The sequence below is a fragment of the Babylonia areolata genome, chromosome 23 (assembly GCF_041734735.1).
Source record: "Babylonia areolata isolate BAREFJ2019XMU chromosome 23, ASM4173473v1, whole genome shotgun sequence".
Lineage (NCBI taxonomy): Eukaryota > Metazoa > Mollusca > Gastropoda > Neogastropoda > Buccinidae > Babylonia > Babylonia areolata.
Window position 1 is genome coordinate 11116149 of NC_134898.1, and position 13870 is coordinate 11130018.

General features: G+C 44.7%; 1 protein-coding gene across 1 annotated transcript in view; it reads right to left on the reverse strand.

Moving 5' to 3' along the window:
• LOC143298284 (protein lin-28 homolog) overlaps positions 1–13870 on the reverse strand; it is a 115160-nt gene that overhangs the window by 49841 nt on the left and 51449 nt on the right. Inside the window, exon 3 of the mRNA XM_076611102.1 lies at positions 3862–4034. Coding sequence (XP_076467217.1) covers positions 3862–4034 — 173 coding nt within the window. The remainder of the gene's footprint in view (positions 1–3861; positions 4035–13870) is intronic.

Here is a 13870-nt window from a genome sequence, read left to right on the forward strand (position 1 = left end):
CCCCGAGCCCCCGCCCAATCCCCTTTCAGTCATTTAGCGACTTTTAAGGCGCTGCCCTGAAATTAAGTAATACAACTAACCAAGACAAGAGATGTTATACTGCTGACTGACTGCTTCGGCTTAGGAGAAAAACGAAATTAGAAAGAAGAAAACTCCAAAGGGTTAAGAGGTTGGATAGGGAGGAGGGGGGAGGGAGGGAGGGGACGGCGTGAGGGGCAGGTGGGGGGTGGGGAGTGGGGGGGGGGGGGGTGAGGACTAGGATGGTGCGTGACGGTGGGGTGGAGGGGGTGGTGGTGGGGGTGGTTGGTTTAAAGATCGATGAATCTGCCGTGCCGCTTTAAAAAAAAAAAAAAAGAAAAAAAAAAGTGGTATTACCCAACCATCCATAACTCTCATTCTATCGTCGGGAGTCGAGTCGACGACAGACAGACGCCAACTTATCAGGATTCCTGCAAAAGAGAGAGAGAGAGAGAGAGAGAAGAGGAGACTGCAGCTACCGGAGCGGGGATTTTATATCAAGCTCCACGACCGCAAAGATTCCTAAGAGCCTTCGTTAGGATGGAAATTAATACGAACTCCGGGGTTCCCCCCTCCCCCCCCCCCCCCTCTCTCTCTCTCTCTCCCCATTGCTAATTTCCTCCTGCCCTACATTCTGTAAAATATGTTAAGAATACATCTTTAACACACACACACACACACACAAAAAAAAAGGAAAAAAAGAGGAAAAAGAAAGAAAGAAAAGAAGGTGGGAGGTTATAGGAAAGGGGGCCAGGGGACAGGCGGAATGTTCGTTTATTTAATTTATAGTCTGTTCATCTTAAGATGATGATATTAAAGACTGTGGAGAAGCGGAAAGAACGTCTTAAGGTGCGTGACTGTGCGTCGTTTTTTTGGGGGGGTGGGGGTGGGGGGGGGGGTTTGCACGTGTTTCGTTGTGAGAGACAGAGAGCGACACATAGAGAGAGAGAGAGAGAGAGACAGAGACAGAGACATAAGAGAGAGAGAGAGAGAGGGAGAGGAGGGAGAGAGGGAGAGGAGAGAGAGGGTGAGAGAGAGTGAGAGAATAACTGATGTGCGCCTGCATGTGTGTGTGTTTGTAAGTGTGCGTATATATATATATATATCTATATACATATATATATATATATACACACACACACACACATATATATATATATATATATATATATATATATATATATATATATATGTGTGTGTGTGTGTGTGTGTGTGTCTTTTTTTTTAACCAAGACTTTTTTTTACGCTTCTTTAAGAAGAACGAAGACATCTGGGGTTGGATTTATTATTCAGTATGTATATAATTTTATACACACACACACACACACACACACACACACATATATATATATATATACACACACATACATACACACTCACACATATAGACATATATATATATATATATATATATATAGAGAGAGAGAGAGAGAGAGAGAGAGAGAGAGAGAGAGAGACAGCGCTCAGAAAAAAAAGGGGGGTAGAAATACTTCCAACAACCATAACATACTGTGCCACTAACAATACGCATGCACGCGCACATCAGTTATTCTCTCACTCTCTCTCTCTCTCTCCTCCCCCTCCTCTCCCTCTCATGTCTCTGACTCTCTGTCTCTCTCTCTCTCTCACCCTTCTTGGGCTTTTAGGAAAGGAAACTTCCCGCCACACTTTTAATTTCGATAGCGATACATGAAAACCACCCGGAGTCAATGAGTTTAATTAAAAATCTGGTTCCATCACCTGGGTATCAACAGAAGGACGGCTGCTGCATGTGCGTGTTGTGTGCCCACGTATGCGTCTGTATTTGTGCACCTTCCATTTGTGCACTGAATTACAGAGCTCCCGAATGATAACAAAAAACAACACATCAACACCTGCGTGCATGATTACTTGTTTGCGAGCGCGTGCGCGCGTCTGTTCCTCTGCACGCATGCGTGCAAAAAAAAAAAAAAAAAAAAATGCACTGGAACTTTAAAATTCCATGCTATCGATCACGTTTTATCTTTTTGTATGTAATCGTTCAGGAAACCGTTTAAGGAAACCACAAACATGACCGCGCGCACGCACACACACACACACACACACACACACACACACATACACACACACTAAGAGTTTTCATCAAAAGGGAGTGTGTATGTGCGCGTATGTAATTACCTGCACGCGTGTCGCCTCTGAAGTGGAACGGCCTCAAACCAGATAATTTAAAGCCACGTTGTATATATATATAGTTTCTGTTGTTTCAGCACTGTGTTGTTGCGTGCAATAATAATAATTATGTACTGATGTTGGAACCAGTTTCCTTACCAAAAATTAACTTTGGTACATTCAGCACTTTGTTGTAATTTATCACTCAAGTTGAAACAATTTCGTTTATTCTTTTTAGCTGTAAAATTATTTTTTGATAAATAAAAATAGAGAGAGAGGGGAGAGAGAGAGAGAGAGAGAGAGAGAGAGAGATGGGGTGTACAGCTGAGCGAGGACCAGGGGTCGGTAAATTTTTTTGGTCTAAAATCAGAACTGCGAACTGATGTTAAACAAACGAACGAACGAACACACAACACACACACACACACACACACACAAAGTCATTATCAACAGTTCTGTCTAACTCCCGTTTCAGCAATAGAAATCACTGTGTTGTTAATCCACTGTTCATTCCGAAGATGATTACATCAGACTAAACCATAGTTTTTCTCTTATTCTTCTTTCGCGTATGCGCGCGCGCGTGTGTGTGTGTGTGTGTGTGTGTGTGTGTGTGTGTGTGTGTGTGTGTGTGTGTGTGTGTGTGTGTGTGTGTGTGTGTGTGTGTGCGTGCGCGCGCGCGTGTGTGTGTGTGCGTGTGAGGGAGAGAGAGAGAGAGACAGAGAGAGACAAAGAGACAGAGAGACTGAGAGAGACAGAGACAGAGACAGATTCGCGTCCAAAGCAAACTATTGGATGAACATTCATAAATTTTGTCGCATAACTTAAACAAGTACGACACATTCGTGCAAGCACACACGCAATTATCGCACCGCACTGCAACACACACACACACAAACACAAGAACAACTTACACACAACATCCCATACTACCCCCCCCCACCCCCACTCAATCCCACAACACAACACACAAAAAGACCACACCACATGAAAAAAAACCCATCACACACACACACACACACACCACAACAATCTCCCCCACCACCCCATCCCTCTCTTTCTGTCCCTCACACACACAAGAACAACACATACACAACACCCCCTACTACACGCAATTACCGCACCGCACCGCAACACACACACACACACAGACACACACACACACACAAGAACAGCATACACACAACATCCCCTACTACCCCCCCCCCCCCCCCCCCCCCCCACACACACACACACACCCAACTCAATCCCACAACACAACACACAAACAGACCACACCACACGAAAAAAAAAAAAAAATCCACCATCACACACACACACACACATCACAACAATCCCCCCACCCTCTCTCTCTGCCCCTCACACACACACACACACGCACACACACAGACACACACACACACACACACACACTTTTATGTCTACATGTCTACTTCCCTGTCTCAGTCATCCCACCACCGCTTTTCATCACCTCCTTACTCATATACGTGCACGCATACACATACTACATTCCCCCCCCCCCCCCCCCCCCCCCCACACACACACACACCCTCCCCGCCACCCCAACCCCGCCTAATATCATGAAAAGACGTCAAAACTAAAGTAAAACACACAACCACACAACCCTCTAGCCCCACCCCACCCCACCCCCACCGCACCCCCACCCCCACACATACACACTCTCTCAAAACCTCCTACCTGATTTTCCGGAACTTTTTCCGAGACATGGGCCGGCGGTCGCTGCCCCGGCACTCGGCACCCCCAACCCCGCAGACGAAGACGGCCTCCACGCCTTTGTCAGACAGCTTGGACTGGAACTCCACCTCCTCGCCCTCCCCGAGGCTCCGGAACCCCGCCTTGTAGATGATGGACTGCAACAACGCCAAGACAAAGAGGGGGGGGCACGGGATGAGAACATGGATGGGTATGGATACTGGTGGTTTTTTTGTTTGTTTTCTCAGGGATATGGAATCGACATGGAGACTTATAATAGCGTCTGTCCTCAGTTCGGAGACCCAAACTTTAAACGCGGTTGTTGTTTTTTATGGATATGGGTCGACATGGAGACTAATATATATATGTACACACACACACACACACACACACACACACATATATATATATATATATATATATATATATATATAAGTCTCCATGTCGATCCTTATCCATAAAAAATCGCGCTTATATATATATATATATATATATATATATATATATATATATATATATGTGTGTGTGTGTGTGTGTGTCTATGTATATAAAAATGTATATATATATATATGTGTGTGTGTGTGTATGTATACATATGTATGTATGTGTGTGTGTATGTATATATATGTATATCACTTAATTTGAAGTGTGTAGATTTTAACCAGCATGATGTAATATAGTCTGAAATATGTATTTTAGCAAATATGATGTGAGACGATGACTATTTATTCCATTCTATTCTATTTCATTTTTATTCTATTTTTATTATTATTATTATTATTATTATTTATTTATTTATTTTACATATTTTTATGTCGTTTAGTCTTAAATTTGTATATCTTATTGTAAAGCGCGGTGAGCCTCATTTGAGATGGGGGCACAGCGCTATATAAGCCTGCATATTATTATTATTATTATAGCGTCTGTCCTCAGTGAAAAGACCAAGCTCTTAGCGCTTTTTAAGGACAAGGGTAAAAACATGGATGCTTGTGCAACGTCTGTCCTTGCTCAGAGACCAAGCTCTAAGCACTTTTGTGGATAAGAACAGACAAGGATACTTATATACTTATATATAATTAGATGGATACTTATATAGCGTCTATCCTCGGTCAGAGACCAAGCTCTAAACGCTTTACAAACAACAAGTCATTTTGCAATACATTATCAGCCTACCGGGGGAGAACCGACTAAGAACTGTCATTGGGCGCTCATCATTCGTTTCCAGTGTCGTTCATTATTTATTCAATCAGACGTCTCTCTCTCTCTCTCTCTCTCTCTCTCTCTCTCTCTCTCTCTCTCACACACACACACACACACACACGGACACACACACACAGAGACACACACACACACACACACACACACATGTAACCTTTTTTACGTATGACCGTTTTAGGTTTTTTTGGATTTTTTCGGCGGGGGTGGTGATTGTTGAAACTTCTCCCCCCATCCTCATTGCAATGACGGTTCTTTTATTTTCAGTGTGACACATTATAGTTAGTCACGTTTTGTCAACTTAATACTAATTTATCTCATCAAGTTTGTTTTTTTATGCTGCACAAAAAAAACCCTGTAGGACAAGAAACAAAAACAGAGAACACACACACACACACATACACTAAGTGCACACATGTATATATACACATACACACATACATTCTGTAAGCACAAACTGACACAAGCTAATGGTACAAACAGATTATCACGATAAATCTTTCAACATTGATGTCGTTGTTAACAATTTCTTGTTACTGTTAATAATAATAATTTCTTGTAGCATTTAGCTTTACAAGTCCCGTTGGACAATTTGGTTTTCCTTTTTGCTTTCCGTTTCCCACAAGCTTACAGTGTAGTGTTCTCTATCATTACAGTGTAATGTTCTCTATCATGGCCTAGAGGTAACGCGTCCGCCTAGGAAGCGAGAGAATCTGAGCGCGCTGGTTCGAATCACGGCTCAGCCGCCGATATTTTCTCTCCCTCCACTGGTGATCTGGACGCTAGTCATTCGGATGAGACGATAAACCTAGGTCCCGTGTGCAGCATGCACTTGGCGCACGTAATAGAACACACACAGCAACAAAAAGGGTTGCTCCTGGCAAAATTCTGTAGAAAAAATCCACTTCGATAGGAAAAACAAATAAAACTGCACGCAGGAAAAAAAAAATAATAAAAAAACGGGTGGCGCTGTAGTATAACGACGCTCTCTCCCTGGGGAGAGCAGCCCGAATTTCACACAGAGAAATTTGTTGTGATAAAAAGAAATACAAAAAAAAAAGAAAAGAAAAAAGGTAAGTTCTGGTTCAATCCACGCAGCCTGGAAGTGTATCCAGCCTGGTTCAAAGAGAAGGTTAAATGTTGTTTAAAAGATCAGTTTCTGCAAGATTCGTATAGACATCAATAATGATACTATGTATATTAATTACAGGGTGTTTAAACCAAATTTGGTCAAGCTGCTTACTTTACTGTGTCACCAAATGACTGTGTAGACCCAGTTAGTTACGTTTAGAACAACCAAGGGTGCTTTGCCGGCTAACAGTCAGCGCTTCGACAATTTACCTAGAAACGAAAGAATCTGTGATAAATGTTCCACACACGACACTGCTGATGAGTGTCACTGTTTGCTTTTGTGTGTGTGTGTGTGTGTGTGTGTGTGTGTGTGTGTGTGTGTGTGTGTGTGTGAGAGAGAGAGAGAGAGAGAGAGAGAGAGAGAGAGAGAGAGAGAGAGACAAAGGTGTTTACCTAGATGTAAAAGAAACCGCCCAAACTCTAAAAAAAAAAACAATCCACTCATTGTTTTATGGAGAAAAAAATACAAAAGAATATTGTTTTAACTTAAGGCACTTGTTTCTCCCATTTATTGTATTTGTATTTTGTATTTGTATTTCTTTTTATCACATCATATTTCTCTGTGTGAAATTCGGGCTTCTCTCCCCAGGGAGAGCGCGTCGCTACACTACAGCGCCATCCATTTTTTTATTTTTTTCCTGCGTGTAGTTTTATTTGTTTTTCCTATCGAAGTGGATTTTTCTAGAGAATTTTGCGAGGAACAACACTTTTGTTGCCGTGGGTTCTTTTATGTGCTCTAAATGCATGCTGCACACGGGACCTCGGTTTATCGTCTCATCCGAATGACTAGCGTCCAGACCACCACTCAAGGTCTAGTGGAGGGGGAGAAAATATCGGCGGCTGAGCCGTGATTCGAACCAGCGCGCTCAGATTCTCTCGCTTCCTAGGCGGAAGCGTTACCTCTAGGCCATCACTCCACTTTGTAGTTCCTTTCGGTAATACTAGGGTTGTTGTTAATGACCGAGGATAAAGTAGCTATTACTGTGTATTGTTTGCGCGAAAGGGCTTCTTTGTTGTTGTTTTTTTTTTTCTTCTCTCTTTGCTCTTTTGACATCACTCTTACCGTTTACATGGTATTTGTCAAAGATGTATGTGGAGGAATTTTGTTTAATGTCCCGTCACACATTTCGGTGATTGAAGACATTTTGCTAAAGTATTTATGAATACATTTGAGTATTATCGGTTAGAAGGGGTGGGAGATGTGAATGAATGGAGGGTTGGGGGAAACTGGGCAAATGAGGGTGAAATGAGGGTGGAATTTGAAAAAAAATCTAAATACAATTACAGGAAATTACTTAAAGGACTTCGTAAAAGAGAAGTCGTTAAACTGACAAGCGAAACAACTGATAATGAATGCAAAAAAGTCAAAAACATCAACGTTCTCAGTCACTTGTGAAGACACACTTTCGTGTACATAAGGCTTCATCAAGCTACAGTCAAAAATCATATGCTTAACTGTCAGGTTACTAAAGCATAATGCACCTGACATTAGAACAATACTTGGTCCGTAATGAACTGGATAATAGTCTGAGAGCTCAACTCAGAATTGGTCTGCGAATCGGACGTATGTATATAAACGTTTCAATGCCCCCAGGCGGTACAAGAATTAAACTATTTTGCATTTGCCTTGCTTTGCCTTAACTGGTGACAAATCGAACTGAGCGTCAAACTATTTCGTGTGAGACGATAAACCAAGGTTCTGTATGCAGCACGCACTTGGCGCACTTTAGAAAAAAAAATCCCATTGCAAATGACAGTGCTGTCCTCTGGCAAAATTCTATAAAGAAATCCACTCTGATAATGACGTACACAAATATAATACATCACATGCATGCCATCCAGGGCCTGACTAAGCGCGATGGGTTACGCTGCTGGTCAGGCGTCTGACTGGCGGATGTGGTGTAGCGTATACGGATTTGTCCGAACGCAGTGACATCTACTTGAGAAACTGAAACTGAAATTCTCGCTCTTTCCTATATGGATTTTTTATTTCGTCTGAAACCCACACACGAAAAGTCCTTAAACCAAAGTATACAAACGCGATGAAGGAAGGCCCGTTAAAAATATCATCTTATTTTCCATGTCTATGTGTTTTCGTTCTTCTGTTTGACATTCTCTGCACAATTACTGCGATTTTAGACAAAAGCGTGCGTGCGTGCGTGCGTGCGTGCGTGCATGCGTGTGTACGAACGTGCTTATGTGTGTTGTGATTTTGTGTCTGACTAATATGTTTTGATATATTTCGACGCCAAAAAAAGTAAAGTGTTCTTATTGCCATCATCATAATCATTATCATCATTTAATCTAAAACAATTATAGTATATATATATATATATATATATATATATATATATATAAGAGAGTGAATATAAAAGGTTAACTGAGTCTCCGTTTTTGTTTTGCTTTGTTTTTTGTTTGTTGTTGTTGTTACTGTTCTGTTTCGTTTTTCTTTTTTTGTTGTTGGGCTTTTTGGAGAGCGCGCGCGTGCGCGCGTGTATGTGTTTAATTATTTTTATCAGCCTGTTCATTTACGAGACAGAGGATGAAGGAAGGAAGGAAGGTAGGAAGAAGGAAGGAAGGAATCATTTATTTAATGGGAACAGTATTCCTAAGTAGTTACAAACGTTAAGAGAGAGAGAGAGAGAGAGAGAGAGACAGAGAGAGACAGAGACAGGGAGAGAGAGAGAGAGACAGAGAGAGGGAGAGAGAGAGAGAGAGAGACGGAGGGAGGGAGCGAGGAAGAGGCAACAACTTGAACAAATGACTGTGCTCGCGCACGTGCAACCTGCGAACTTGTTCCCTTGATTGACAAGTCTGACACTGACCTTGGCTTCAAGGACGCTGTCTTTTTTCCCCTTTTATTCTTTTTTTTTTTTTTTTTTTTTTGGTCACGTAAATCATACGTGAAGAAAAATTAAACAAAGGCGTTTACAATATCTTAAGAGAGCAAGAGAGAGAGAGAGAGAGAGAGAGAGAGAGAACCGTCTGAGCGAGCGCTTTGCTGTCACAAAAGATAAATTCCGGAAAATCGGTATGAATGTATGCATGTATGTATGTATGTACACACACACACACACACACACATATATATATATATATATATATATATATATATATATATATATATATATATATATATATATGCATCTTTTATATATATATATATATATATAAGATATATAAAAAAAATATATATACATATATATTATATATATACATATATATATATATATATATATATATATCACATTTTAAAAAGTCTTTCACAATATCAATAATATGACCATAAAATAATGTAATCATCTACGCTCTTCTCATACCCTTAGACGTGATAATAGAAAGGAAAGAACAGAAATACACTTAACCTCCAGAGTCAGGGGCGAACACATAACGAGAATACTGACAAACCCATAAACAAAAGATACTGGAAAACCTGTAAACAAAAGAATACTGGCAAACCTGTAAACAAAAGAATACTGGCAAACCCGTAAACAAAAGATACTGACAAACCCGTAAACAAAAGAATACTGGCAAAACCCGTAAACACAAGATACTGACAAACCCGTAAACAAAAGAATACTCTCAAACCCGTAAACAAAAGATACTGGCAAACCCGTAAACAAAATTCAAAACCAAAACAACAACAACCGGGGAATGCGAGAGAGGGAGGGAGGGAGAGAGAGAGAGAGAGAGAAAGAGATACAGAGAGAGAGAGAGGTACAGACGGGCACACGCGTGTCAGCGACAAATCCATTTTCACACCATCTATATGGATACGTTTAGTATTATATTGTATTGCATTGTATGTACTGCATTGCGTTGTACTGTATTGCATTGTATTGTATTACACTGCACTGTATTGCATTGTATTGTGTTCTGTTGTATTACTCTTTTGTCACAACATATTTCTCTGTGTGAAATTCGGGACGCTCTCCCCAGAGAGAGCGCCTTGCTACACTGAGAACGCCACCCTTTTATAATTATATACAGATTTTTTTTCCAGTCTGCAATTTTATTTGTTTTGCTATCGGAAGTGGATTTTTTCTACAGAATTTCTTCTTTTTTTTTTTTTTTTTGCCAGGGACAACCCTTTTGTTGCCGTGTGTTCTTTTACGTGCGCTAAGTGAATGCCATGCTGCACACGGGACCTCGGTTTATCGTCTCATCAGAATGACTAGCGTCCAGACCACCACTCAAGGACTATAGTGGAGGGGAGGAGAAAATACTGGCGGCTGTGGGATTCGAACCAGCGTGCTCAGATTCATTCTCTCTCCTCCGCAGCAGATTCCGAAGAGGCTGGGTCACCCTGAACGGAGGCTACCAGGCACACCAAGATCCCATCAGGACACTGGAGAGAAGACACCAGACTACCATCTACCGCCTTCGCACAGAACACTGCGGCCTCCGAGCACACCTGAAGAGGATTGGAGTGGCAGCCACATCCCTATGTGATTGCGGCCAGGTTGACCAGACCCCATCCCATATTCTCCAAGACTGCCCCCTGTATGAGAACATGCGGCAGCAGTCCTGGCCTGGGGGTGCTGACCTCAACACCAAGCTTTGGGGGACGGCAGCCGATCTTCACCGGACGTCCGAGTTTGTGACATCCCTCGGACTTCGACCCTGACTGCGTAGCTGTCGAACGCAAAGAAGAAGAAGAAGAAGAAGAAGAAGAAGATTCTCTTCCTATGCGGACGCGTTACCACCAGGCCAACACTTTCAGAAATGAATTCATGTACTGCATTAGTTACCTACACCCTTGTCAACAGAGTTACAGTTAATAATTCAAAACAGGCCTTCAAAGTTACAAGTGAGCCGACTCTAGGTAATTTCACCTCTCGGTCAGATTTCCGTTCCCACCCCCTACACCCCCAAAACAAAAGATAAATAAAATAGAAGAAAATAAAATATGCTGTCTTGATCTGAAGATAGATAGATAGATAGATAGACATATACTGATTAAGTAGTAAAATATTAAATACGTATGTCTGGCTTTAATCCATAACTCCCCGTTACTGTTTTTAGGGTCAAGCCAAAAACCATTAAAAGAGGGGGGGGGGGACAACACACAAAATCATCATCAGTCAGATACTGCTGAACACACAAACAGCTGCCCGTTTCAAATGACTCACTGTGTCCAACGAAAGGCACTGCCGAGTGCTTCTCACTCAAGAAAGGATTCACTGGAATGGGAAGGATGGTGCAGGGAGCTGGGGCCTCTCTCTCTCTCGTGCCAGAGACTGTCGGACTGACTGGAGAACCAAAGAGCCTTCTCCAAACACTTTGCTGGGACCGAAGGGCACCCCCCCCCCATCCCCGCATCCCCGCCCCTCCCCCCGGAAAACTGAGTATGGCTGCCAACATGGCGGGGTAAAAAGCGGTCATACACGTAAAAGCCCACTCGTGCACATACGAGTGAACGTGGGAGTTGCAGCCCATGAACGAAGAAGAAGAAGAAGAAGGAGAAGAAGAAGAAGAAGAAGAAGAAGGAGAAGGGCACATGAAGGAGACACAGAGCGACATGCTGGCTTGAATAGCGTGTCCTCAAAGACTGTTCTTCCATTCTCTCCGTCTGTCTTCCTGTCGGCGGGACACCAAACCATCCATTACACAGGTCAACCTGGGAGATGTGAACGCGAGATGCTCAGCTGCTGCAACAAGAGACTAAGCGTCCCCGGACTGTAAATAAGTGTCGACCCCCCCCCCCCCCCCCCCCCCCCCCGGACCCCCCATCCAACCCTCCCCAGGCCCCTGAACCCACATTACGTTTCCCCCCTCCAACCCTCCCCAAGCCCCTGACCCCACGCTACAAGTGTCCCCCTCCAACCCTCCCCAGCCCCCACGCTACAAGTGTCCCCCATCCAACCCTCCCCAAGCCCCGGACCCCACGCTACAAGTGTACCCCCTCCAACCCTCCCGGACCCCACGCTACAAGTGTACCCCCTCCAACCCTCCCTGACCCCACGCTACAAGTACCCCCCCTCCAACCCTCCCCAAGCCCCGGACCCCACGCTACAAGTGTACCCCCTCCAACCCTCCCTGACCCCACGCTACAAGTGTCCCCCCTCCAACCCTCCCCAAACCCTTGACCCCACGCTACAAGACTCCCCAATCCAACCCTCTCCAGCCCCCTGACCCCACGCTTGAAGTGTCCCCCCTCCAACCCTTCCAAGGCCACTGACCTAACGCTACAAGTGTCCCCCTCCAACCCTCCCCAGCCCCCTCGCTACAAGTGTCCCCCCTCCAACCCTCCCCAGCCCCCTCGCTACAAGTGTCCCCCCTCCAACCCTCCCCAGCCCCCTCGCTACAAGTGTCCCCCCTCCAACCCCCTCGCTACAAGTGTCCCCCCCCCTCCAACCCCCTCGCTACAAGTGTCCCCCCTCCAACCCCCTCGCTACAAGTGTCCCCCCTCCAACCCCCTCGCTACAAGTGTCCCCCCTCCAACCCTCCCCAAGCCCCTGACCCCACGCTACAAGTGTACCCCTCCAACCCTCCCCAAGCCCCTCGCTACAAGTGTCCCCCCTCCAACCCTCCCCAGCCCCCACGCTACAAGTACCCCCCTCCAACCCTCCCCAAGCCCCTGACCCCACGCTACAAGTACCCCCATCCAACCCTCCCCAAGCCCCTGACCCCACGCTACAAGTGTCCCCCCTCCAACCCTCCCCAGCCCCCTCGCTACAAGTGTCCCCCCCTACAACCCTCCCTGACCCCTCGCTACAAGGGTCCCCCCTCCAACCCTCCCCAAACCCTTGACCCCACGCTACCAGTGTCCCCCCTCCAACCCTCCCCAAGCCCCTGACCCCATGCTACCCATTCCTCGTTTTGTTTTTTCCCCTCCTGGCATCATCATCTTCATGTTCATCATCTTCTTCTTCTTTGTTCGTGGGCTGCAACTCTCACGTTCACTCGCATGTACACGAGTGGGCTTTTACGTATATGACCGTTTTTACCCCGCCATGTAGGCAGCCATACTCCGTTTTCGGGGGTGTGCATGCTAGGTTATGTGCCTGTTTCCATAACCCACTGACCGCTGACATGGGTTACAGGATCTTTCACGTGCGTATCTGATCTTCTGCTTGCGTATACACACGAAGGGGGTTCAGGCACTAAGCAGGTCTGCACATATATGTTGACCTGGGAGATCGGAAAATTATCCACCAGAAACCCACCAGGCGCCGTTACCGAGATTCGAACCCGGGACCCTCAGATTGAAAATCCAACGCTCTAACCACTCGGCTATTGCGCCCGTCACCTCCTGACATAAATATGTCTGTGACGTGAACATGGTGATCCAAACTACGACTGGACATCTCCCTGAAGTGTGGAACGGTGGCCTAGTGGTAATGCGTCCTGATTGGGAAGCGGAGTGTACACGGGTTCAATTCTTGTGTACACACCAGTGTATCTATATTTACTCTCCCCTCCACCGGACTTCCGAGTGGTGGTCTGAACGCCATTCTTTCAGCGTGAGACGATAAAATGAGGTTCCGTGCGCAGCATGCGCTTAGCGCACGTAAGCGAGTTGTCCCTGGAAATTTTCTTAATCAAGAAAAAAAAACCCACTTCAACCCTTTCACCGCCACGCTCGCATTTATGCACAGGCGTGGTAGAGGACCCATGTCACTGCAAGGTAACCATTCATTGGTCT